At 47.6% G+C, this 24,072-nt stretch overlaps 1 protein-coding gene across 1 annotated transcript; it reads right to left on the bottom strand.

Annotated features, from left to right (window-relative positions):
• Window positions 1–323: 323 nt before the first annotated feature.
• SLC35B4 (solute carrier family 35 member B4) lies at window positions 324–23,225 on the bottom strand. Its single transcript, XM_081880140.1, has 10 exons — window positions 23,073–23,225; window positions 16,737–16,850; window positions 15,420–15,522; window positions 12,124–12,173; window positions 10,395–10,476; window positions 9,577–9,640; window positions 7,536–7,645; window positions 5,105–5,180; window positions 3,402–3,477; window positions 324–2,074 (listed from the first exon to the last, which is right to left on the bottom strand). The coding sequence occupies exons 1-10, from the start codon at window positions 23,147–23,149 to the stop codon at window positions 1,822–1,824; spliced, it is 1,005 nt and encodes a 334-aa protein (XP_081736266.1). The 5' UTR covers window positions 23,150–23,225; the 3' UTR covers window positions 324–1,821.
• Between the last annotated feature and the right edge of the window lie 847 nt (window positions 23,226–24,072).

The following is a 24,072-nucleotide window of genomic DNA, read 5'->3' as shown; positions in this document are numbered from 1 at the left end:
ACTCCTGTGCTAGCCCCTTCCTGCTGCCATCTTTGCTTGTTAAAACAAGCTGGATAACCATTTATTTTTAAAAACCATTTTTTAAATGGCAGTAAATGTGTGTTTCCCCACATTCCAAGCTTATCACACATCTCTGGCTGCTCCCCTGAGTAGGGCCCGGTTGTTCAAAACTTTATGGTGTCCAGTTACCCTGCAAGGCAAACTTGTCCTGGCAAGCGTTTGGGTAAACCATGGTTTGGCGCTGCATGAATGAAACTCCAGGCTTGTATATTCCCTCTTTCCCACATGGGCTAAGATTTTCTTCCTGCTTCATTAAAAAAAAAAAAAAAATGCAGGGGAGCTGCAGCAAAACGTCAGGTGCTTGAAATAATATTTATTCCAGGCCTGACATGTTTCAGAACAAAACCTTCCCCTTCAGGCAAGGGAATATACAAATATAGCAAACAAGATGCATAGGAAACGAGACAGCGAAGTACAATGCATTTCCAAAGTCTGGGGCTAATAAATAGGAAACAAAATCATCAAGCTGTTTTGCAAAAAAAAATGTTTTTACAAAGAAAAAGAAAGAACTTTGTATAAAATAGTTTTTCAAGCAGATTTGTTTTGTGGGTGGTGTCCCCCCCCCCCCCCCCGCTTTGGCATGAGTTTGCCTGAAAACCAGAACAGGAAACCAGCTAGATTGTGGTTTCAAATTTCTGATGTGCAATCCCATTTGCCACATTAAGAGGAAGCACGGGATGCAACTGGAGTGCACTGAGAGGAGGCAGGCGAACAAGGCTCTTTCACACAATGGCAAACCATGGTTTGTTGTTCCATGTGAGCCAAGCCTATGTGCCACTTGTTTACTGAGGAGAAAGGCAGGGCGAGTGTCGGCAGGGCACAAAGCAGCAATACGAGTGGGGCAGAGTGGGGCAGGTCCCAGAACTCTGGCAGGGATAACCTCCGAAGCATGCCTTGAACCCTTCTTTAAAAAAGCAGCTGGCTCTGGGAGCTTCCAGTTTTATTTCCCACAATACCCCTGAGAGATGCTATGTCAGAGGCACTGTGGGAAATGTTAATGGTGGCTTGCTGTGGCCTTGCCCCAATTTGGAGTGCTGCTGTGGCTGCAGTCCACCATGAGAAGCCGCCCAGCTAGTATGGGAGTCTCACCGTCAAACTTGGAGCTGCTCTGCCAAAAATCTCACTCTGGGCATTACCTTGCTGCAAGAGAGATTATCCACCGCCATGGGTGTAAGCCTCAAATTGAGAGCTTGAACTGGCATGTGGAATGCCACTCCATACTCCGTGAAGCTCAGTTCCAAACAAAGACTCACACACGGGTATTGAAAGTCACCTCGTGGTGACTTCCCCGTGTTAAATCTCTGGGATGTGACCATTTGGCCTTCCTTCCTCTTTGCTGTTTGGGCGTTTCATGGTGGCAACCGGGGCTACAAGACAAAGGGAGGCCTCTCAACCCAGAATTTGCGCTTTGTGTGAATCGCACGGTGTCTCGTCAGACATGCAGCTGGCACCAAAACACACAAGCCCATCTCAAGTAGAATGGTGGCAGGCCTCACTTCACCCAAGCTCCGTTTGTTACCTCAGCAGCCAAAAAAATTAAAAATAAAATAAAAGGGGATTTTCCCCATTCCAGGGAATTCATTCATCCGCTTGGCATAGCCAAAACCAGTTATTTTTGTATTACAAAAATCAACCCCTCGCTTCCATGAGAAGGGAATCTTCTGTTGCTCGGCACCATATAGAGTAAACTCAACTGAAAACCGTGGTTCTCCGTGGTTCAGTGGAGAAGACATCCGCTTTCCCAGCTGGGGACATCGGCCGTCACTCCCGCTTCTCCTCCTGTTTCTTCTGCTTCCGGTCCAGCAGAGGCCCCAGATTGTTCCACACTTCCGTGTACATCAAAGTCCCCACGAAGACAAAGAAGGTCCCGATCCAGTGCCAGGCAGTGAAGGGGTTCCTGAAGTACAGGATGGAGAAGATGAGGCTGATGAACTTCCTCAGGGTCACCACCAGCGTGACCGTCAGGGAGGTGCACTCTGTGGTCAGGATGAAGACGCCCCGTATGCAAACATATCTGAGGGAGGAGTTAAGATGGGGAGAACGAAAGAGAAGAAACAAAGGACTTTGGGGAAAGAGATAGAAGCTTTGAAGCCAGCAAGCAAATAAAAGGGCTGCATAGGCACAGCCACGTATTTAAATAAAAGGAGGAAATAGATATATTTTGGTGAGGATGTGGCCTTTGGTGAAGGGATTCTTCTTTGGACTGGAAACAAGAGTTTGTTGGCTGCACAAATGGGCACAGACACATCCTCCCCTATAGACATGGGTAGTTCTTTGGTAATAACCGTTATCTTGAATGCTCCCAAAGTTGTCAGAATTGCAAAGACAACATACAGTTATTCCTCGGGTTAAAGTTGCTTAAGGTTGAGCATTTTTGGGTTGGTACCTTGTTTTGAGTCCAGGATCCGTTCCAGAACCCCAGACGCTCGATGAAAGGGATGCTCGACAAAGTGGTGCTCTGCGCACGTGCGTGGAGCGGTTTGTGTTTCTCCGTATGTGTGAAGCGCGATTTAGTGCTTCTGCGCACGTGCAAGCGGCAAACCTGGGAGTAAAGGGTTTGCTGCCGACATTCGCCAAATGGATGGTCGCCACGGCGGAGGTATTACTGTACATGGTCTGTAAAAAGGTAAAAAAGTAAAGGACCCCTGGAGAGTTAAGTCCAGTCAAAGGTGACTGCGGGGTTGCGGCGCTCATCTCGCTTTCAGGCCGAGGGAGCCGGCGTTTGTCCACAGACAGCTTTCTGGGTCATGTGGCCAGCGTGACTAAGCCACTTCTGGCGCAATGGAACACCTTGACAGAAGTCAGAGTGCACGGAAACACTGTTTACCTTCCCACTGCAGCAGTACATATTTATTTACATGCACTGGCATGCTTTCAAACTGCTAGATTGTCACAGAGCAACGGGAGCTCACCCCGTGGCGGGGATTCGAACCACCGACCTTCTGATCGGCAAACCCACTTGCCGCCACCCTGATAAGCAGAGGAGAGATGGGGGAGGTTGGCAAATCCATCTGCAGCCCCACTGACCTTGAGGCCTGCACTCTGTTAAATTGGAAGCATTAATATGTATTGCTGCAATTTTGCATGACCTTACGACAGAACTGTTAAATTCCTTATTAGTCCCGTTTGTATGGTATTGCTGTTTTTGTATATTGCTTTCCTCCATTTATTTTTTTACTACTTTGCTCCCTGCTCTGGGATTGAAAACATTTAAGGAAGGGGCAAGCAACAAACAAACAAACTTTAGTTTTCTAGACGAGACGCAACATTCAGACAACCCACACACCAGCCTTAGAGAAGGTAAAGCCCGTCACCCGCTGAACCTGTTCCAAAAAGGATACTGAGTTATGATGTTCATGATGAGGTAGAACCACATTATGGGCAACGTGAGCCCAATAACTGGGACTTGGAACGGTTCTGCAAAGTAAGGAAGAGAAAGGTGAGGGGTCCATAGCCAGCTTTGGGGGGACAAGCTCACCAGACTGCCTGTCCCCTTCCAGGTGTTGCTCTTAGGTGCACTGAAATGTACCATTCTAAAACTGGATCTGACCAAGAACGCATCTCGTCAACCATCCCAGCAGCAGATGCCCCCAAGGATTCATCTCGTCCAAAGATGGAGAGCCTGTAAGCCTCCAGATGTTGTAGGACCACAACTCCCATCAGCCCCACCCAGCATGGCCAATGGTCAGGGATGATGGGACTTGTAGTTCAGTATTGCCTGGAGGGCCAAAGGTTCCCCATCTAGTTTATGATTCCACAGCAAATGTTTCCTAGAAGCCAGAAAAAAGACCAAGAAGGATATTGTTCTTCTCAGCTGCCCATCTTGCTTTAGAAAGAACCGATCTTGTGAATTCAAAGAGACGCTCTGGTCGTTTCTCTGCAGGCTTCGGTTTCACCAAAGGTCTGACTCATCAGAAGGCAAGTCCGTGACTGAGAGAGACACGCAAATGCACAGCTTCATGGATCTCCTGCCATTTCTAGAAAATCTATAGTAGTGGAAGCTATTAGGTCAGGCGATGCTTGCTCACCTCCCACAACGACAATTGTCAGCGTGGTTGAACAATCACTCTCTCTCTTCATAAGGAATTCTGGGGATTTTAACTCTGGGAGGGGACTAGGGGGTCTCCTAACAACTATTTTATATAAATAGTTGATTTTATATATATCTGTGCAGCTGCAATGACGCAGACACCGCTAGGGCAGTTGAATGCGCATGCGTACTCCATCTGTTTCCCTCCTTCCCACCCAGGTTCGCACAGCCCCGGCCACTGGCAACCCACGCTATGCCACTGCCACATTCCTCCATTACAGGGGAATGGTAGTTGGGTGGGGAAGAACAGGGGCCTCCTTATAGCTCCCAGAACCCTGAACAAAGTACAATGGTACCTCGGGTTACAGACGCTTCAGGTTACAGACTCTGCTAACCCAGAAATAGTACCTCGGGCTAAGAACTTTGCTTCAGGGTGAGAACAGAAATCACGCGGCAGCAGCAGGAGGCCCCATTAGCTAAAGTGGTACCTCAGGTTAAGAACAGTTTCAGGTTAAGAACAGACCTTCAGGACGAATTAAGTTCTTAACCCAAGGTACCACTGTACAGCTCCCAGAATTCTTTGGGAGAAGCCATGACAAAGTGGTACGAAAGCTGCTTTGAATGCCTGGTGCGAATGTGGCCTAAGGCAACACGTCCTCCTCTCCGTGTAAGGCACACAGTGCGAGAACATCATCTCCGGTAACCGGAGAGCTTACGGAGCGAGGCAAGGATGGGCAACTGCTGCTAGGCTGTCCATGGCAGCCAGCCACAATAGCTGCACTCCATATTGGAGGCAGTATGGCTCTGAATATAAATTTCTGGGCATGATAGGTTGGCAATTCTGCTGTTGTGCTCGGGCCCTGCTTATGGGTTTCCAATAATTGGGCAGAATTATGTAAGAGCAGGATTCTGGACTAGATGGGACATTGGCTTCACCCAGCAGAGCTGAATTTGTTTCCTGGCCAATAGCAGGAAGCTGTCCAGAAGCAATATTGAGAAATGCGCCCAGCTTACCAGATTGGCTGAAGAGAAGGGCGTGTCTGTAGATGTCAGGAGCCAGAAGCAGGAAACCTGGGATGGGGAGGGCGTGCTGTGAGGAAGAAAGAAGACCTTGAGAGAGATGCCCAGAGGAAACAGGGACAGGACTTGTGCACTAACAGAACAACCACTGAGATCCAGCGCCGAGGGCCTTCTGGCGGTTCCCTCCTAGCGAGAAGCGAGGTTACAGGGAACCAGGCAGAGGGCCTTCTTGGTGGTGGCACCCGCCCTGTGGAACACATTCCCTTCAGATGTGAAGGAAATAAGCAGCTATCTTATCTTTAAAAGAAATCTGAAGGCAGCCTTGTTTAGGGAAGTTTATAATATTTAATGCTGTGTTGTTTTTGACACTCGATTGGGAGCCGCCCAGAGTGGCTGGGGAAACTCAGCCTGATGGGCGGGCTATAAATAATAAATTATTATTAGTATTATAACCAGCATTTCCTTTTCCTTCCTGCCTTTCATCTAAGGAGCTCAAGTTTTGGTGCACAGGGTTCTCCCTCTCCCCATTTTAGCCTCACAACAACCCTGTGTAGTAGGCTGAGCTAAGAGACAGGGACTGGTCACCCATTGAGCTTCATGGCTGAGTGAGAGTTTGAACCTGGTCCTTCGGATACAAGTTCAACACTCTAACTCCTACACCACACTGGTTGCCAAGCATTGAATCTTAATTTCCTTGTATTTTTACTCTGCAAACTGTTCTGAGATCTTACGATGAAGGGTGGTACCGGTATATAAATTTAATAAATAATCATAATAACAAACGATCGGCCAACCTTTCTAAGACCTGTGAAGGAACGGAAGAGCATGTAAACATGGAATCGTGTGGATGACTTGTTTTTAAGAATGGCTTTTAAGACACACCAGAGGCAGCTTAGCTCTTGAACTGAACTGAAATTGAAATACTTTATTGTCACTTGTACAACTTGTATACAGTGAGATTACACGAGCACCCCCCACTCAGCTCTCTTAGTCTTAATTCCCCTCGTTTACTGACGCACACCTACCAAACCAGAAAGTCAGTTGCCCTGTTGTTACCTTTTCATTCAGCAGCCTAGCAGCTCACGGATAGAAGCTGTTCTTTACCCTGTTGGCGCGACTAATCAGGCTTCTATATCTTCTGCTCGAGGGCAGGAGACCAAGGAAGTGCCGGCCAGGGTGTGAATCATCCCTGAGAATTTTCCTCACTCTCCTGAGGCAACGTTCTTCTGCTATTTCATCCAGCGGATTCACAGGACAGCCCATAATATCTTGCACTGTATTCACCACCCTCTGTGGGCACTTCCTATCAGTTGATGACAAACCAGCGTACCACACCGTGATGCAGTATGAAAGGACACTTTCTATTGTGGACCACTAGAAGGAGATCATCAAATGTTGATTGACATCGTTCTTTCGCAATACTCTGAGGGGATGGAGTCTCTGTTGGGCTTTCTTAACCACCTGGGTTGTATTTATTTTCTTGGCCTAGAGGTGTGCTTCAAGTCTTGGTTTGGGTGCAATGCCAAGCCAAAATGTGGTCTAGCTCAAAGCAGCACAGGAACAGGAAGACTGGAGGAACGACGGCCTTCTCACTGGGAGCCGGCATGTTTCTGCCAAGCCACGGTTTAGCTAAGCATCGCATCTGAACTGGGCCTGTGATAGAAGGCAGAAGCTTCAAGGACGATTGCAGGAAGCTGTTTTGCAACGGGCAGGGCATCCCATCACCACGGAGCAACGTTTAGACATGAAACACACCCTGTTGCCCCTCCAATAGCCTGCGGTTGTGCATTACTGTGCATTACTTGTGCACACACACCAGGCTTCCTCAACCTCGGCCCTCCAGATATTTTGGGACTACAACTCCCATGATCCCTAGCTAGCAGGACCAGTGGTCAGGGATGATGGGAACTGCAGTCCCAAAACATCTGGAGGGCCAAGGTTGAGGAAGCCTGACACACACAAATCAGTGGTTCCCCAAGGGGGTGGTACCATCTCCTGGGGGTGGGAAATACCAGGGGGGCAGCCTAAGAGGAAAGGGAGGGCAGGGGGGCAGCAGAGATGTAAATGACTATCAGACTTTGAAAATCTGGTATTTGGTCATGTTCATGAATAAGCAAAACAGTTTTCCTTGGATTTTGAATAAACGTGCAAATAATTTCGAATTTTATTGTGTTGTTATCTTTGGGAGTGGACTGTGTAAAAGCACTATTCTGAATACCACTTTTTATAGGGTAGGGGGCACTGGGAATGAGCTTATGGTGGGCAGAGAAAGTTTGGGTACCAACTGCTCCAAACTGCAGTGATTTCAACCGAACATCTAACTTTCCCTGAACTTCATCATCCCATGTCCAGCGCCTGGGTGGATTTGTCCGGTTTACCTTCTATCAAGAAAGGAATGAAGTCGATCTGGACCACAGAGACTTACGTTGTAGAAGAGGGCTTCCTTGGAGTGCTTGCCAAATCTCTTATAGAGGGTCTCTTGGAAGATCCCCATGCGGGCCGACATGAGAAGAGCAAAGGTCAGTGCGAGGATACCTGCAGACACAACAGTGGGGTGAATAGGCTGGGCTTAACTGCTTACGGTGTTTTTCTCTGAATACTAATTTATTATAATAATGTACCATTTATACCCTGCCCACCTGGCTGGGATTCCCCAGCCACTCTGGGCAGCTCCCAACAGAATATTAAAAACACAACAAAACAGCAAACATTTAAAACTTCCATGAACAGGGCTGCCTTCAGATGTCTTCTAAAAGTCAGATAGTTTATTTCCTTGACATCTGGTGGGAGGGTGTTCCACAGGGCGGGTGCCACTACTGAGAAGGCCCTCTGCTTGGTTCCCTGTAACATTTTAAACTTTTTCAACACTGGTGGAATTCTCTGTCTCATGAGACCAGGGCCCTGCAGGATCTGATTTCTTTCCGCAGGGCCAGTAAGGCAGAGTTGTTCTGCCTGGCCTTTGGCTTGGAGTCAATTTGATTCCCTCCCCCTCTTTCTTTTTTCCTTTCTCCTCCTGTGATGAGGCTGCATTTTAATGTTTTAATGTTGCATTTTAATCTTGTTTTTAAGTTGTATTTATTCAACTTGTTTTTATTATTGGTTGTTAGGTGCCCTGTGCCCAGCTTTGGCTGGGGAGGGCGGGGTATAAATAATTTATTATTATTATTATTAGTATTAGTATTATTATTAACCTCACTTCTCACAAGGAGGGAACTGCCAGAAGGCCCTCAGAGCTGGACCTCAGTGTCCAGGCTGAACAATGGGGGTGGAGACGCTCCTTCAGGTATACTGAAGGTATATTTAAAGTGTTAAGGCAGCATCTCTGCCAATAACCTGTGGTTAATTAAAGGCAAGACAGTCGAAGGGAGAAGCCTGCCGAAAGGAACGAGACAGGTGACAGGCGAGTGAATTAGTGCGTCTGTCGAATCCATGATGAAGGTGAGAGGGAAATGTGGGCTTGATCCATGGGAGGGGAAAAAAAGCTTCAGGCAACTCCATTTACGGGAATGTCTGAACACTCCTTAAAGGTAAAGGTGAAGGGACCGCTGACCATTAGGTCCAGTCGTGGACGACTCTGGGGTTGCGGCGCTCATCTCGCTTTACTGGCCGAGGGAGCTGGCGTACAGCTTCCGGGTCATGTGGCAGCATGACTAAGCCGCTTCTGGCGAACCAGAGCAGCGCACGGAAACGCCGTTTAGCTTCCTGCCGGAGCGGTACCTATTTATCTACTTGCACTTTGACGGGCTTTCGAACTGCTAGGTTGGCAGGAGCAGGGACCGAGCAACAGGAGCTCACCTCGTCACGGGGATTTGAATCGCTGACCTTCTGATCGGCAAGTCCTAGGCTCTGTGGTTTAACCCACAGCGCCACCTGCGTCCCGAACACTCCTTAACATTATGCAATATTTGCAAAGGGTCTGTACAGCTGAGACAGGCTACGAAGTCTGGATTCCACTCCGGTGCAGAGCACATCACACCTTGTTCCGAGCCAAGCAGCCTGAATTGGAACTTTGCCAAAACAATAATAATCCAGCTCCTGTATCCTGGTGCCATCTAGATGTTTTGGGCAGCTGGGGCTGATGCGAATTATGGCTCAAAACTTCAGGAGGGACTCTAGAAACAGAAGGCTGAGCTAGCCCAGGAAAAGGTTTTCTAGTCTCCTGTCTGCACATTTTAGTCATTTGTGGCATAAGAGAGATAAAAAACTATACCCATTTATCTTTCCATCTTAGCAACACAGAGGCGATCTTTACTCGTCCCACATTAAATGGCAAATGGTTTCAAGCCTGGACCATTTGTTTGTCATGCTATTTAAAGATAATGTGGAAAAGCCATTTAAAAAGAAGGGAGAGGTGTGGGGTTGCCACATCCCAAGCGCTGGTCAATCAGTGCTATGCACACTGGGCTTTTTCTGTTGAATGGTAAGCCAGTTCTAACACGACCATAAAAGTATTAGCAGTTACAGACCTAGCAGCCACCAGATGAAAGCAGATACGTTCTCTTCATCTTCAGTTGGGCTTGACATAGAACTCTAAAGACACAGATGTGGGAAAGAGAGAGAGAAATTTAACCTGTGCACTTAAATAAGAGAACATTCCTATCAAATCCTGCTTGGCTTGCAGCCAGCCTTCCTCTGAAATGGGAGACAACCTGCAACTCAGGTTGGGGACAACTTGGGGAAAGGAAATGTATTTTGCTGCAGAACCAGAGAACCTTAGCAACAGGCTCTAAAACACAGCCAACGCTACCTTAGGTGTGTGGGATTCACAGCTATGAAACACACGTGTTTGAGCACCAAGGGACATGATGAACAAAAACTAAAGATAACCAAGGACTCTATCCCTTTATATATAATCTCTTTCCCGCTTTTCTTTACAAGTGGGCAAACGCTTTTCCGTACATAATCCATGTTTAAAAAGGTGGTAGCGGTGGAGAAACACTCCAAAGGGGCGGGGAGAGTTAGTGACAACTCAGACGCTGGCCAATCAGTCCTGCGCATAGCAACCTGCCAAGACAACCAGATTCAAACGAGGCAAGGCCACAGGGGCCAGATAAAACTGCTTCAAGGCCCACAGGCCGCCAGCTGCCCATCCCTGGTGCCAGAAGGAATCCGGTGGTGGCCGGATATGGCCCAAGTCATTCCTGCTTTAGAGAGAGGACACCCAGCTTTTAAGCCAAGGAACTGAACTGCACGCTTTCCGACGGCGATTTGTGTACAAGAGGAAGGGGAAGTGCTTGTGGTCACACAGCTATGGCAAAGAAGGAGGAAATGCAACGGTCCTTACCACTTGCTTTGCTGACACGAAGGTGCAGGTGAAGATTCCCAGAGACACCAAAGCTATGGAGGTGTATTTGGAGATGGTGTACCTGTACAGGTGGAGGACAGGAAGGGTTTCAGCAGAACCAGGAAAGCCCAGGGCCATCCAGGAAGCCCACCTTACAGGGAATGATGCCCTTTGTTGCTGTTAGGGGTGTCAATGTAAGACCCCGTGTTCCAACAATCATTGCATAGACTGGCTTCCGCAGCAGAACCTGACAGCTCTGGCAAAGCCTTGAGGATCTTGGCTTCCAGCTAGTAAGCCGGAAGAGGAAGGATAAAACGCATTCTCCTAGTCCTCATCGTTCGGAGATATCACATAACCAAAGCAATGACGAGGTCCCCTTGCCAGAACCCCTCTGACATGATTTTATATCTCCTTGCAGACACAGATAAGTATGTGACCTGGCGTGTAGCACTCTTTGCAACTGCCGCTAGGAAAATTAGAGCAAATTATATAGCCAAGGAGGGATGCGGGTGGCGCTGTGGGTTAAACCACAGAGCCTAGAACTTGCCGATCAGAAGGTCGGCGGTTTGAATCCCCGCGACGGGGTGAGCTCCCGTTGCTCGGTCCCTGCTCCTGCCAGCCTAGCAGTTTGAAAGCACGTCAAAGTGCAAGTAGATAAATAGGTACCGCTCCAGCGGGAAGGTAAACGGCGTTTCCGTGCTCTGCTCTGGTTCGCCAGAAGCGCCTTAGTCCTGCTGGCCACATGACCCGGAAGCTGTCTGTGGACAAACGTCAGCTCCCTCGGCCTATAGAGCGAGATGATCATGCAACCCCAGAGTCGGTCACGACTGGACCTAATGGTCAGGGGTCCCTTTACCCCTTACCTATATAGCCAAGGTAGCCAACAACTGTAAAGGAGATGAATTTATTTGACCCTATCTACATCGAGCTATATTCTATCTTTATCACCAAACTCCGCATATAATTGCACATTGTATTAATTAACATTATCAGTAGCCATGTGATAATTTTAGCTTATAAATTTTATCGTTTAATGTCTTAACTTGTATATTAAGGTACTTTTATAGCTCTGTTTAGAGTTAAGTAATGTCTTGATAATATAAATGTTTTAAGTTTTTTGTATTAATCCAGTATATTTTCTTTTAATCGTTGAATGATTCTGTGTACATTGCGGCAGCCTTTGGCTATGTGCAATAAAACTGACAACCATTGGGCTGGAGTTCTATGAGGATTACCGAAGGAGGGGGTCAGACTGTGCCTTGGCCAAAGGCCTGGTGGAACAGCTCTGTCTTGCAGGCCCTGCGGAAAGATGTCAAGTCCCTCAGGGCCCATGTCTCTTGGGACAGAGCGTTCCACCACATTGGGGCCACAGCCAAAAAAGCCCTGGCTCTGGTTGAGGCCAGCCTAACCTCCCTGTGGCCTGGGACCTCCAAGACGTTTTTGTTTGAAGACCGTAAGGTCCTCTGTGGGGCATACCAGGAGAGGCGGTCCTGTAGGTACAAGATAAGGCAGATGGTGCCTTAAGAGTTGCAGCCTTACAAGATCTGGAAATCCACCGATTAGCCACCTGTCTTTTGAAAGGCCCCCTCTTCCAGAAGAAACAACCCACCCCCCATTTGTGGGTCAGCCGCTAGTGGGCGAAAGACAACATGCCAGCTTCCCTTGCCATCCCTTTGCGCTACCTCAACTCTGGACTATTCTCAGCCCCAGCAAAATAAAGAAGACCTACCTTTTCTTCAGAATGATGATGCCCAGAGCCATGTTTGCTATCAGGGATCCCTGAAGAGGCCAGGCAGCCGGAGGGGGTCATGGAAAGAAGGAAAAAGCCAAGCGGGTTAACAGTGAATAAGAGCTAAAGTGATGTCAGTGATGATAGACAGGTAAGGAGATTTCAGGTGAAGGGTTTGTATATGGCAAGGCCCTGGGGTATCGGAGGTACAAGACGAATTGGTGGAGCCTGTCAAAGGTTTCTAAGCAGAGGTTGGATGGACACCTGTCAGGGATTCTGTACCTGTGATTCCTGCATTGCAGGGGGTTGGACTAGATAACCGCTTGGGGTCCCTTCCAACTCTACCATTTTATGTATTGCACCTCTCTAGGGGACTCCTGCAAACGAGACACACACACACATACACACACACACACACACACACACACACACATTTTTATTGGGTTTTTTAAATAATAATAATAATAATAATAATAATAATAATAATAATAATAATTTATTTATATTCTGCCCATCTGGGTGGCTTCCAACAAAACACTAAAATACAATAACCTATTAAACATTAAAAACTTCCCTAAACAGGGCTGCCTTTAGATGTCTTCTAAAAGTTTGGTAGTTATTTTTCCCTTTGACATCTGGTGGGAGGGCGTTCCACAGGGCGGGTGCCACTACCGAGAAGGCCCTCTGCCTGGTTCCAACAATCATTTAACATAACTTCTTATCTTATACAATATTTTAGACTTCCGTCAACAACCTCTGATGATTTTTCCTTCTTTACCACTTATTCTGCATTTCTTAATTTTTCTTTTACTCTTAATTATCAGAAACTCATAATTCTCTTCATAGTCTTTCTTGCAATATTTCAAATAGTCCTCCTTACAGAACGTCTTGCAGTCCTACAAGCGTAATCTGTTCATTACAATTGCTTTTTCATATATTTACTCCAGTCTTCTAAGAATCTCTGGTCCCGCAGGTTTCGAATCCTTCCTGTTAATTTATCTAATTCTGCATAGCCCATTAATTTCATCCGCCATTCTTCTTTCGTCCTGCTTCCATTTTTGTGCCAATAATATTCTTGCTGCCGTCATTGCATATAAAAACAATCCTGTCTATTAATATCACCTGCAAACGACATTTTGGGGAAATGCTGTTCCGATGAGAACAGCACTTGGCATTTTTAGTTTTTAAATAAATTTTGTTTTATTGGTAAACAAAACAAACTAAGTGTAAAGAGCACACAGAATTCCTTTATGTTTCTTTTTTGAATTAAACATTATTGCTCGAAACCGAGATAGTTCACGGCAATTATCCTTGCAAAACGTAATAAGGACCTTTGTTTCATAAATTTCTTCAGCTGTTAATTAGCAGCGCTCCTGAAATACGTTGTTAGGAATGGCTGCTGTTTAGAAAGGGGAGCCAGGCTAGGTGAAGATCTAGCCAGGCAACTGTTATGTTGAAGAGCAGCTATAGGGAGTCTGCGGTCCCCAGATAGTGGTGCCCCGCAAGACGAACGCCTCGCAAGACGGAAAACCCGCTAGACGAAAGGGTTTTCCGTTTTGGAGGCGCTTTGCTAAACGAATTTCTCTATGGGGTTGCTTCGCAAGATGAAAAAATATTGCAAGTTCCCGCGGGTTTTTTCCGCTCCCCCCCTTTCCTAAGCCGCTAAGCCGCTTATCAGCTGATCCGCTGATAAGCCGCCTCTCAGCTGATCGCTAAAAGCCGCTAGACCGCTAATAGCGCTAATCCGCTAAGCTGTCAATGGGCTTGCTTCGCAAGACGAAAAAACCGCTAGACGAAGAGAATTGCGGAACGGATTCTTTTCGTCTTGCGAGGCACCACTGTAAGTGTAAAGAGCACACAGAATTCCTTTATGTTTCTTTTTTGAATTAAACATTATTGCTCGAAACCGAGATAGCTCACGGCAATTATCCTTGCAAAACGTAATAAGGACCTTTGTTTCATAAATTTCTTCGGCTGTTAATTAGCAGCGCTCCTGAAATACGTTGTTAGGAATGGCTGCTGTTTAGAAAGGGGAGCCAGGCTAGGTGAAGATCTAGCCAGGCAACTGTTATGTTGAAGAGCAGCTATGGGGAGTCTGCGGTCCCCAGATGTTGTGGAGCTCCAACTCCCGACATCAACCCCAGCCAGAACAGTCAGGGATGATGAGGGCTATTGTCATCAGGGAACTGCCATCAGTTCAGAGGCGAGAGGTGGAAGGGCAGTTGTGTTACAGGGAGCCTCCGAAGATCTTGCGAAGCAGTTCCTCTTCCGGGGAGGAGGAAAGCCCCACCTCCAGTGGGGAAGGGGCGCAGGGACCAGAGATGCTAGGGAGAGCCTCAACACCGAGCCTGAGCAAAGCGGTGGGGGAGGCAAGTCCCCCTTGGCCAGCGCCCTCCCTGTGAAGTAGGTTTGGGCCCAGAGAGGGGAGGAGAAGAATGGGGGTCACACAACTGTTATGCTGGGGGAGGTACAAAGACTGGCCATGCCCAGATTCTGCTAGCGACTGAGCCAGACATGGACTTCTGACGCTCTGCACTGTAAATGGTTTGTATTAATAATAAAGCCTGGAAAAGACTGGTTGGAGTCCTGCCTGTTTGCTCTCGAGCAACCACAACAGCTACAACAGATTGGAAGATTTGGGGCACAAAATGGAAAACAAATTAGGTCCCAACTAAAGAAGAGTGGCAACTTAAATTAATGGAATATGCACAGCTTGCGGACCTAACTATATAGAATAAGAGAACAAGACGAACATACGTTTAAAGGAGATTGGAAAACATTTATTGAATATATGGGGGGGGGGGTTGTGTACACCTGAAAACATTCGCAGCCTTAAGATAAATTCAACAGTGTAAATATGTTTTGATGGATGTAATGATGGCATCCTGAATGGTTTAGTTTATGTAAAATATGCAGGGATTTATGTTATGCAAAATGAACCAAGGGAAGAGAAGAAGGGAAGTCACTGATATTTTAAGGCTGTTTAAATGAATATTCTAAAATGTAAAACAGAAAATGTAATAAAAATTATAGGAAAAGAAGATTTGGGGTACATAACAGATTCTTTACCCCAGGCACCCCCCAAACTCAGCCCTTCAGATGTTTTGGGACTACAACTCCCATCATCCCTAGCTAACAGGACCAGTGGTCATGGATGATGGGAATTGTAGTCCCAAAAACATCTGGAGGGCCGAGTTTGGGGATGCCTGCTTTATGCTGTGCCCAGGATTTGGTTAAATGTGATAAAATGGAAACTTAATAAATATTATATATTTTTAAAAAGCAAAAGGACTCACCGATCTAAATATCATATGCAGAGGCATCGCGATGTTCAAGTTGAGGGCGTAGTTGTTGACCACGCTGACCGTGAAGAACATAGCCACCATGATCAGGTAGTACCTGGGAGGAGAACCACAAAGGGATTTGCCCCATAAGCCCAGCATGGAGTAGTAATAATAATAATAATAATAATAATAATAATAATAATAATAATAATTTATTATTTGTACCCCGCCCATCTGGCTGGGTTTCCCCAGCCACTCTGGGCGGCTTCCAACAAAACACTAAAATACAATAACCTATCAAACATTAAAAGCTTCCCTAAACAGGGCTGCCTTTAGATGTCTTCTAAAAGTTTGGTAGTTATTTTTCTCTTTGACATCTGATGCGAGGGCGTTCCACAAGGCGGGTGCCACCACCGAGAAGGCCCTCTGCCTGGTTCCCTGTAACTTGGCTTCTCGCAATGAGGGAACCACCAGAAGGCCCTCGGCACTGGACCTCAGTGTCTGGGCAGAACAATGGAGGTGGAGACACTCCTTCAGGTATACTGGACCAAGGCCGTTTAGGGCTTTAACGGTCAGCACCAACACTATGAATTGTGCTCAGAAACGTACTGGGAGCCAGTGTAGGTCTTTCAAGACCGGTGTTAAATGGTCTCAGCGGCTGCTCCCAGTCACCAGTCTAGCTGCCGCATTCTGGATTAGTTGTAGTTTCTGGGTCACCTTCAAAGGTAGCCCCACGTAGCGCGCGTTGCAGTAGTCCAAGCGGGAGATAACCAGAGCATGTTGGGAGTTATGATGGGAGAGGGGACGTGTGGCTATCACCTGCCCCTCCAAGCTTAAGGGTATTCTGTTACAAGAATCTGGGGGTGTAGATCTTGTCCGAAGCCCAGGGCGGGGCTAGGGCCATGACACGACCCCTTCGGGAACACCTGGGGGAGCTTGAGTTGGTCTGCATCGACGGGGCTCCCCCTTCTGGTGGTTTACCCTTACCGGACTCCCTGTGCAACGGGCAGGAGTCAGATATAGTCGGGTTCATTCAATGCCTAAGCCAATACCGCTCACGTTCTGTAATCAATAAAGTTGTGGCCAAAATTTGACCAATAACATTAACCTAATATTTGTGTCCTGTGTGTTTATTCTTCAACGAGGGGGTGGTTGCGGGGTCTTGACACACAATCTCTGCAACCAGTTTTGGTAGCAGCCCTGTGAAGACACTCTCCACCCCACCCCACCCCACCCCCCGTAAGCCAGGGATGGGGAACATTCTGTGCTCCCCCAGGTGTCACCTGACCCACATTACCTTGGCTCCCATCTTGAGGACAGTGGCCGTACCTGATTGGGATGGTGGGTCGCTTCCGTCCAAAATTGGCTTCGAAGATGAAACCCTCGATGGCTATGAAGAAGAATTGGGCAAAGGTAATCAGGTTCCCACATCCTGGAAATTCCCTGTGTTTGAAGTGGAGAAGGGAGGAAGAGAGAGAGAGAGAGAGAGAGAGGGAGGAAGGAAGGAAGGAAGGAAGGAAGGAAGGAAGGAAGGAAGGAAGAAGTTATATTTGAAAACTCCGTCCCTAACCACACATAAAACAAAGAGAAAGATTGCACCCTTCTAATTACCGTATTTTTCACTCTATAGGACGCACTTTTCCCCCTCCAAAAATTAAGGGGAAATGTTTGTGCGTCCTATGGAGCAAATGCAGGCTCCTTGGCTTCAGCGATAGCAACGCGAAGTCTCCAAAGCGCAGAGGGAGCGCTCCCTCCACGCTCCGGAGGCTACGCATTGCTTTCGCTGAAGCCTGGAGAGCGAGAGGGGTCGGTGCGCACCAACCCCTCTCACTCTTCAGGCTTCAGGTTCCTTTCGCTGAAGCCGGGAGAGCAAGACTCTCCCGGCTTCAGCAGAGAGGGAGAGCTGTGCAGCGCCCCTTCAGCCAAGCGGGAGGAGAAATAGAAGGGGCTCCGTTTCTCCTGCCGCTTCGCTGAAGGGGCGCTGAGCAGAGAGGGGGAGAATTTTTTTTCCTGGTTCTTCCCCTCTAAAACAAGGTGCGTCCTATGGTCTGGTGCGTCCTATAGAGCGAAAAATACGGTACTTCTGCAAGGCCTTTGCTGTGCTCAGATTTCACACCCTGCCTTGCCAAGATGGATGGGGTCTTTATATGGCTCCAAAACTCAAATGTGTACTTGTTTGTGAGACGGCAGTGAAAGTCAATCAGACAGGCAAAAAGAGGTGATTGAATCCTGGGTTTTGTGCCATGTTAACTGTTTTACATTTCCTTTAAAAAAATAATAATCTCACACCCTTTTCTAATTACAGCAACAACCAAGAGTTAAAACAATAAAACGATTGCATTTCCAAGGAGGGGAAAAACCGAGGACCTGGAAGGAATTAACATCACTTTATATGCAATGCAACGTGGCTAAGAATCAACCTATGTAAGAAGAAGCAGAAGAAGCAGACCAGTCTTATGTGAATCCCAGAAACTTCTCCCTCCCGGGGGTCCTTCTTAAAGAGTCCAATCTCAAGCTGCAAAGGTTTACAAGCTCCTAAACATATTTTGAAAGAGCCATCATCCGCTCCTGTGTCAACACCCAACACAAACAATCCAGGCAGTCAGTCACATTCATGCAAACATAAAAGCAGCTTTGTCTACCCAGCTACATCAAGAGTTATTCTAAATGAGGACTTTTACTACTGGTCACACCTCCGCCCTAGGGCAAGAGAGTTTATAGCGTGACCTGCCACGACAGAAACCAGGGCTGTCCTGGCTGCAAGCACTTTTAAAGGGTCAGTTCAAAATGACTTCTTAAATCTGAGAGCTGCGTCTCACAGAGCGGAAAGGGGACCGAACGTTCAAAGCTCGTGGCGCAAGAATAAAACTGCTAGTACGCCTGCAAAGCTAAGCAGGGTCCGGTCTGGTTTCAGACTAGATGGGGGACCGTGTGTTGAGGTTCTTGCAAGGCAGCGGGGTAGACTAGATGAGCTTTGGAGTCTCTTCCAACTCTGATTCTATTCACTTTGGGAACTGTAGCTGTTGCAGGAATTTATGTATGGGTTGGGGGGGTTGCCCCTCCAGCAGATATCATGCACATGCAGCCCACTACCAAAATCAGCAGAATCACTTTTGTGACTTGTCCCCACAAAACACTTCATCACGGTTTCTTCCTATCTATTCAAAGGTCCTTTGCTGCACGATACCAAAAGTAAGAATTCACTGATAAATGTACTGGCTCACTGGGAAAACCTCAGAAATTCATATAGACATGTGAGCTCAGCTACTCAGCAGCCCCTCTGCCTGAGTGATAATCCCTGGCATCCTGATACCTGAGTGCCAGACAGGTAGTCATTCCAGAAATAACAAACCCAGATGAAGACAAAAGGGTGTGATTAACTTGGCTGGGAAACAAGAAAATGTAAATATCTCTTTTGTTACACTGGATGGGTGTTTGGTGGAGGGCAAGGGGAACCATGGGGCAGGGTCCAAGATGCTCAGATTCCTGCCACCAGACCTCCCCTTTCATGATGTATTAGTAATGTAGTTTGGAGGGTGTAACATGGGGATTAGCAGCTAATAAAAGTTTGGGTTCTCTTTTGTTTGGGGCTTCCATCTTGTTCCACCTGGTGGCAGGTGGGAGTCCTGTCGCGACAGTCTTCGATAAAGACCAAGCCTACTGGCTGCTGTTTTGCTCTGGTATTCCTGGCTGGTGTCCTCGTTTTTTGTCCAAGAGAGACCTCAGATTTCTCTGTTAACAGATTTCTGAGGGAAAGAGGGATCTCCTAATAACTCTTGGCACCCTTAACAAACTGCCATTCCAACTTCCTGGGAGTCTTTTGGGAAGGCCGTGAATTCGAATTGGTACGATTCTGCTTTAAATGTAAGGTGCAGATGGAGACTTTGCAAGCTGCTAAAATAATCTGCATGCTGGCAGCTTTGGTGAGCTTATTTACAACGCCGGGCTAAAGAGCAACGTACCTGCGTAGAGTGATCCCAAGGGGATACTCGTATCTCGGGAGCCCCACATGGCGTCTTAACAAGGTCCACCCTGCTCCTGCATTCTTGGCAAGAGCTGAAGAGAAGGGCTGCCATTTTGAACGCAGGAAGTCCCAATCTCACCTTCCCAGTTAGTTGATCTCTATGGTGCTACTGGAAGGAATTTTTTTTTTTTTTTTTTTTTTTTTGGTATGGGCTTTGAAGACGCTCAAACTCAGGACATAAGGGAGAAAAGGAGGAAGGCAACCCACAGATAGATAGATAATTTATTACGGTCAAAGACCAGCTCGCATAACATAACACAATAAAAACAGCGTCCATAAAGATAAAATATACAATCGGAGCAGATTGCAGCAATAGCTCATGAGTTAAAATGGAGATATATACATAAACCCGTACAACTGAGATTCGGGCTACCATAAAAAAATTGAAGGGCAACTTCAGCATTTCCCTAGTAAGCTATTTTATTCGAGAGGACAATCTGTGTCTACAAATCTGGGTGCAGAATCTGGCTACCAGCCAGGTCGTCTTGTGATCTTTGCCAAAGAGGAGAGAATTCAGTTTAGACTTGTCTGAAAGATCAGAGAGCCTCTCCAGCAAGGGATCAATGGTGTCTCTACGAATCTCAACATAAAAAGGACATCTTAAAAAATATATGTTTGGGGCTTCCTATTTTCCCTAATAGGCAGGTGCAAAGTCTCTGTGCGTACGGGACTCTTCTATAGGAGCCTTACAGAACCGGTGAGGACAAGGCTGAGCTTCTAGCAAGAGTAAAAAAAGCCCTTCTTGCGTTTCTGGGTGTGAGGAAATAGAGATATGCTGCTGGAGTGGCTACGTATCTCCCGTTTTCTTTGATTTTATAATCGGGGACCCTTGTACAGTCCTGTTGTCTATCTATGTCCATGATTCTTTGCCTAACCACGGATCTAGCTTGGCCCAGGTCCATACTTATGAGGGTTTGGGGAGCAAGGCCCAGTTTCTGAAGAGTGTTTAAGACTGCTGCCTGCCATCCAGACTGAAACCGGTCGCTCAGAATCAATGGGGCTATTCCTCGGGGAAGCAGTTTCAGAGTTAGCCGCTTACCGTATTTTTCACTCCATAAGACGCACTTTTTTCCTCCTAAAAAGTAAGGGGAAATGTCTGTGCGTCTTATGGAGTGAATGCGTGGTCCCTGGAGCTGAATTGCCCAGGGGCAAAATGCAGATCGTGCTTTTATTTTTAGAAAGAGGGAAGGGGGTGTTAAAACAAAGCCGCTGATCAGCAAGCGATCGGGAGGGAGATAAGGGACGCTAGCAATAAAGGAGGCTGCCTGGGAGGGGGGAGGTAAAAGCACATGGGTCCTCAGGATTTTTGTATTGGGTCACCCCAAATTCTCCATCAAATCACATAGCATGTCCGTGGCTACAGCCTGCACCAAAAAAAACATGCATCCACTGCTTCGTGGGACCGCAATGGTGCAAAAACTGGTTACAAAGCACAGATCCACATGGATCCTCAGGACTTTTGCATTGGGCTACCCCAAATTCACCATCAAATCACATATCTTGTCTGTGGCCACAGCATGAACCACAAAAATCATACATCCGCTGTTTCATTCAGAATATTTTTTTTCTTGTTTTCCTCCTCTAAAAACTAGGTGCGTCTTATGGTCAGGTGCGTCTTATGGAGCGAAAAATGTGGTATATGCTGATGTTAGACTAATATGAGGTTCCACTTGGATAATGCCTGTTTCTAGTCTGACCCATGTATTTGAAATGCATCTTGGAACTTGTGGAAGGGCTCGGAGGAGTTTGGATTGCACTCTTTCAAGGGGATGAACGAACGAGGAGGTTGGTGGGCCCAGAAAGGATCCGTAAAGGAGCTGTGCCAACGTTTTGGCTTTATATGTGAACCCACAGGGCAACCATACAGATGAGGGCGGCGGCAATTTATAATTCATATGCCGCCCATCTGACTGAGTTGCCCCAGCCATTCTGGGCGGCTTCCAACAAATTAAAGCACAGCAAGACATGAAACATTAAAAAAACCAAGCCGGTTTTGCTGCCACGACGCAATCTGAAAATGGATGACTCACTTCTACCCAGCCAGACCTGCGCCTCAGCTTCCCTAGAGAATTCAGAGAGCATTCGAAGGGTATCCCTGCTCTCCCCCCCCTCATGAAACAAGGAAAGGGAGTCCGATATGCTACACACAGAAATTTAATATCCTGAAAACCATTTTGAGGACAACAGGCCCGGCTTGCTGCTTTCCTCACAGCTGAAATGCCAATGTCTGCCTCCCACCCTTAGATGCATTTAAAAAATAAAAATAAATCTCAGATTCACCTGTTCCTTGGGAACAGAGGTAAGAGGCCTTACACCATTAGTCTATTTAATTTAGTACTATCCACACACTGTATTTTCCCCAAGAAGCACCAAAGGGGTTGGCAAAGCCAGCACATTCATTCATTCAATCCATTTATATGCCGCTTAGTTTATAAAAGGGTGGCGCTGTGGGTTAAACCACAGAGCCTAGGACTTGCTGATCAGAAGGTTGGCGGTTTGAATCCCCGCGACGGAGTGAGCTCCCGTTGCTCGGTCCCTGCTCCTGCCAACCTAACAGTTCCAAAGCACGTCAAAGTGCAAGTAGATAAATAGGTACCACACTGGCGGGAAGGTAAACAGCGTTTCCGTGCACTGCTCTGGTTTGCCAGAAGCGGCTTAGTCATGCTGGCCACATGACCCTGAAGCTGTCCGCCGGCTCCCTTGACCGATAAAGCGAGATGAGTGCTGCAACCCCAGAGTCGTCCGCGACTGGACCTAATGGTCAGGGGTCCCTTTACCTTTACCTAGTTTATAAAAAGCCTCAAAGCGGTTTACAAAATGGAAAGAGGAGGGGGGAATCACCTACTTTTAAGCATGCCAAAGTTAACACACTAAAACAGATTAAAATTACCTCGACTTTCTAAGCATCTGCTCGGGCTTCTCTAAACAAGAACGCTTTCAGCAGGTGCTGGGAAAGAGCACAGAGAAGGCGCCTGCTTGATTTCAAGAGGCAGGGAGTTCCGAAGGATAGCAGTGAGTCATGCCACACGAAACGACCCAGTTCTTACAAATGTGGAACAGGGATTACACGTAACGGTGCAAATTCCGCTGAGAAATGCAATCTCGCAGGTAAACTGGTCCCAAGTTGCTAAGGGCTTTATATACTAATAGCCTAATGATACCGAATATATAGTTTATATACCCCCACCTGTCACCACTCCCTGCCCGGCTTCTGTCTAGCAGATTCGGAACGAGACGTCTCCGCAAACAATTGTTTTAAATTACCTTCTTTTGAGCTCAGCGAGCGTTCCAATTCCAATCATTCTGATTATTTATACTTTTAGTTAAGTATTTTTATTTATCTTGCTTGATTGGGGAGGGGGGGGGGCAGATGTGGACAGCTGCCTCCCTGCCCTCCCCGGCTACGCAGCTGCAAATAGTCAACCGCTGCTTTTGCTTCTATGAGGCTCTAAACGAGAGATTGGGTGGCCGTTTGCCAGGGACTGCGATTCCTGCACGCCGGCGGGTTGGGATGGATGACCTTTGGGGGACCCCTTCCCAATGCACCACCCCACGGTTCTGCGCCTCTCGGGATGCCCACGCCACCCCGATCCTGGCAGGTGGATTCCCTATCCTTCCTCCCCCCCCCCCCAGCATCTCACCTGATCAGCAGCTCCAGGAAAACCACGTTGCTGCAGCAGCCGCCGAAGACCAGCCCCACGGCCAGCCCGGGATGCATCCTGCGCAGAGACCCCCTCGGGCGTCCAGCAACCCAGCCCCGTGCACAGCCGGCGCAGGGAGCCGCTCCTCCGCCCGCGCTTCCTCCGGCCCCAAATCCCCGCCTGCCCCCCCCCCCGCAGCTGTAGTTCCCGGGCGCCTCCGCCGCCGCGCAGCTCTACGGCTCCCCGGCCCGGCCGGGACTACGACTCCCAGGATGCTCCGCGCCGCCTCCGCCGGGGACGCGTGGCCGCCGCTCCTTGTGCAATGGCCCTCGCGCTCGCCAAGGGGGTTCTGGGAAGCGTAGTCCTCGCCGCTTTGGTCCCGGGCAGGTTGCTATGTAAGCAAACCCGGGGACCGAGGTTGGTCGCTAAGCCCCTGCAAGAGAGAGAGGGGGTTGTTTTATTAAGCCGCGCCAGGTAAATGGCCATTTATTTCGGGGTGGGTTTTTTTTTTCCCCTGCAAAAGGGGCAAACTCTGGGGGATTTTTGTTCATTCGTTTCCTATGTGTCCAAGCAGTACAAATATATTGCACGAACTTTTGGTTTAGGTTTGCAAAGCTTTTGGATCTGCCTTGGGTTGCTGTTTTTTCAAACTCTGGGGGCTTTTGGTCCCTTTATTTTGCATGCTCCAAAGCAATGCAAAGACATTGCACAAACTTGTGGTTTAAGTTTGCAATGGCATTGGCATTGCCAAACCTCTTTGGGGGTTTTTTTGCAAACTGGGGGCTTTTCGTCCCATTATTTAACCCGCGCCCAAACAATGCAAAGATTTTGCACAAACTTTATTTGCACTTTAAAGTTACCTAAGTGCTGCCTTCTATGAGGTTACGGCCCTGAGAAGGCGTGCCCTTCTTTTAACTACACTAGGGAATGGGGAAATCCCAGAATCCTAAGGAAGCGGCAGGTCATGGAAGTACTAGGACATTAAAGAAGGGCAGGTGAG

The sequence above is a fragment of the Podarcis erhardii genome (assembly GCF_964252035.2).
Source record: "Podarcis erhardii genome assembly, chromosome: 10".
NCBI classification, from domain to species: domain Eukaryota; kingdom Metazoa; phylum Chordata; class Lepidosauria; order Squamata; family Lacertidae; genus Podarcis; species Podarcis erhardii.
The sequence above is the reverse complement of the archived record's forward strand: the minus strand, read 5'-3'. Positions and strand labels throughout refer to the sequence as shown.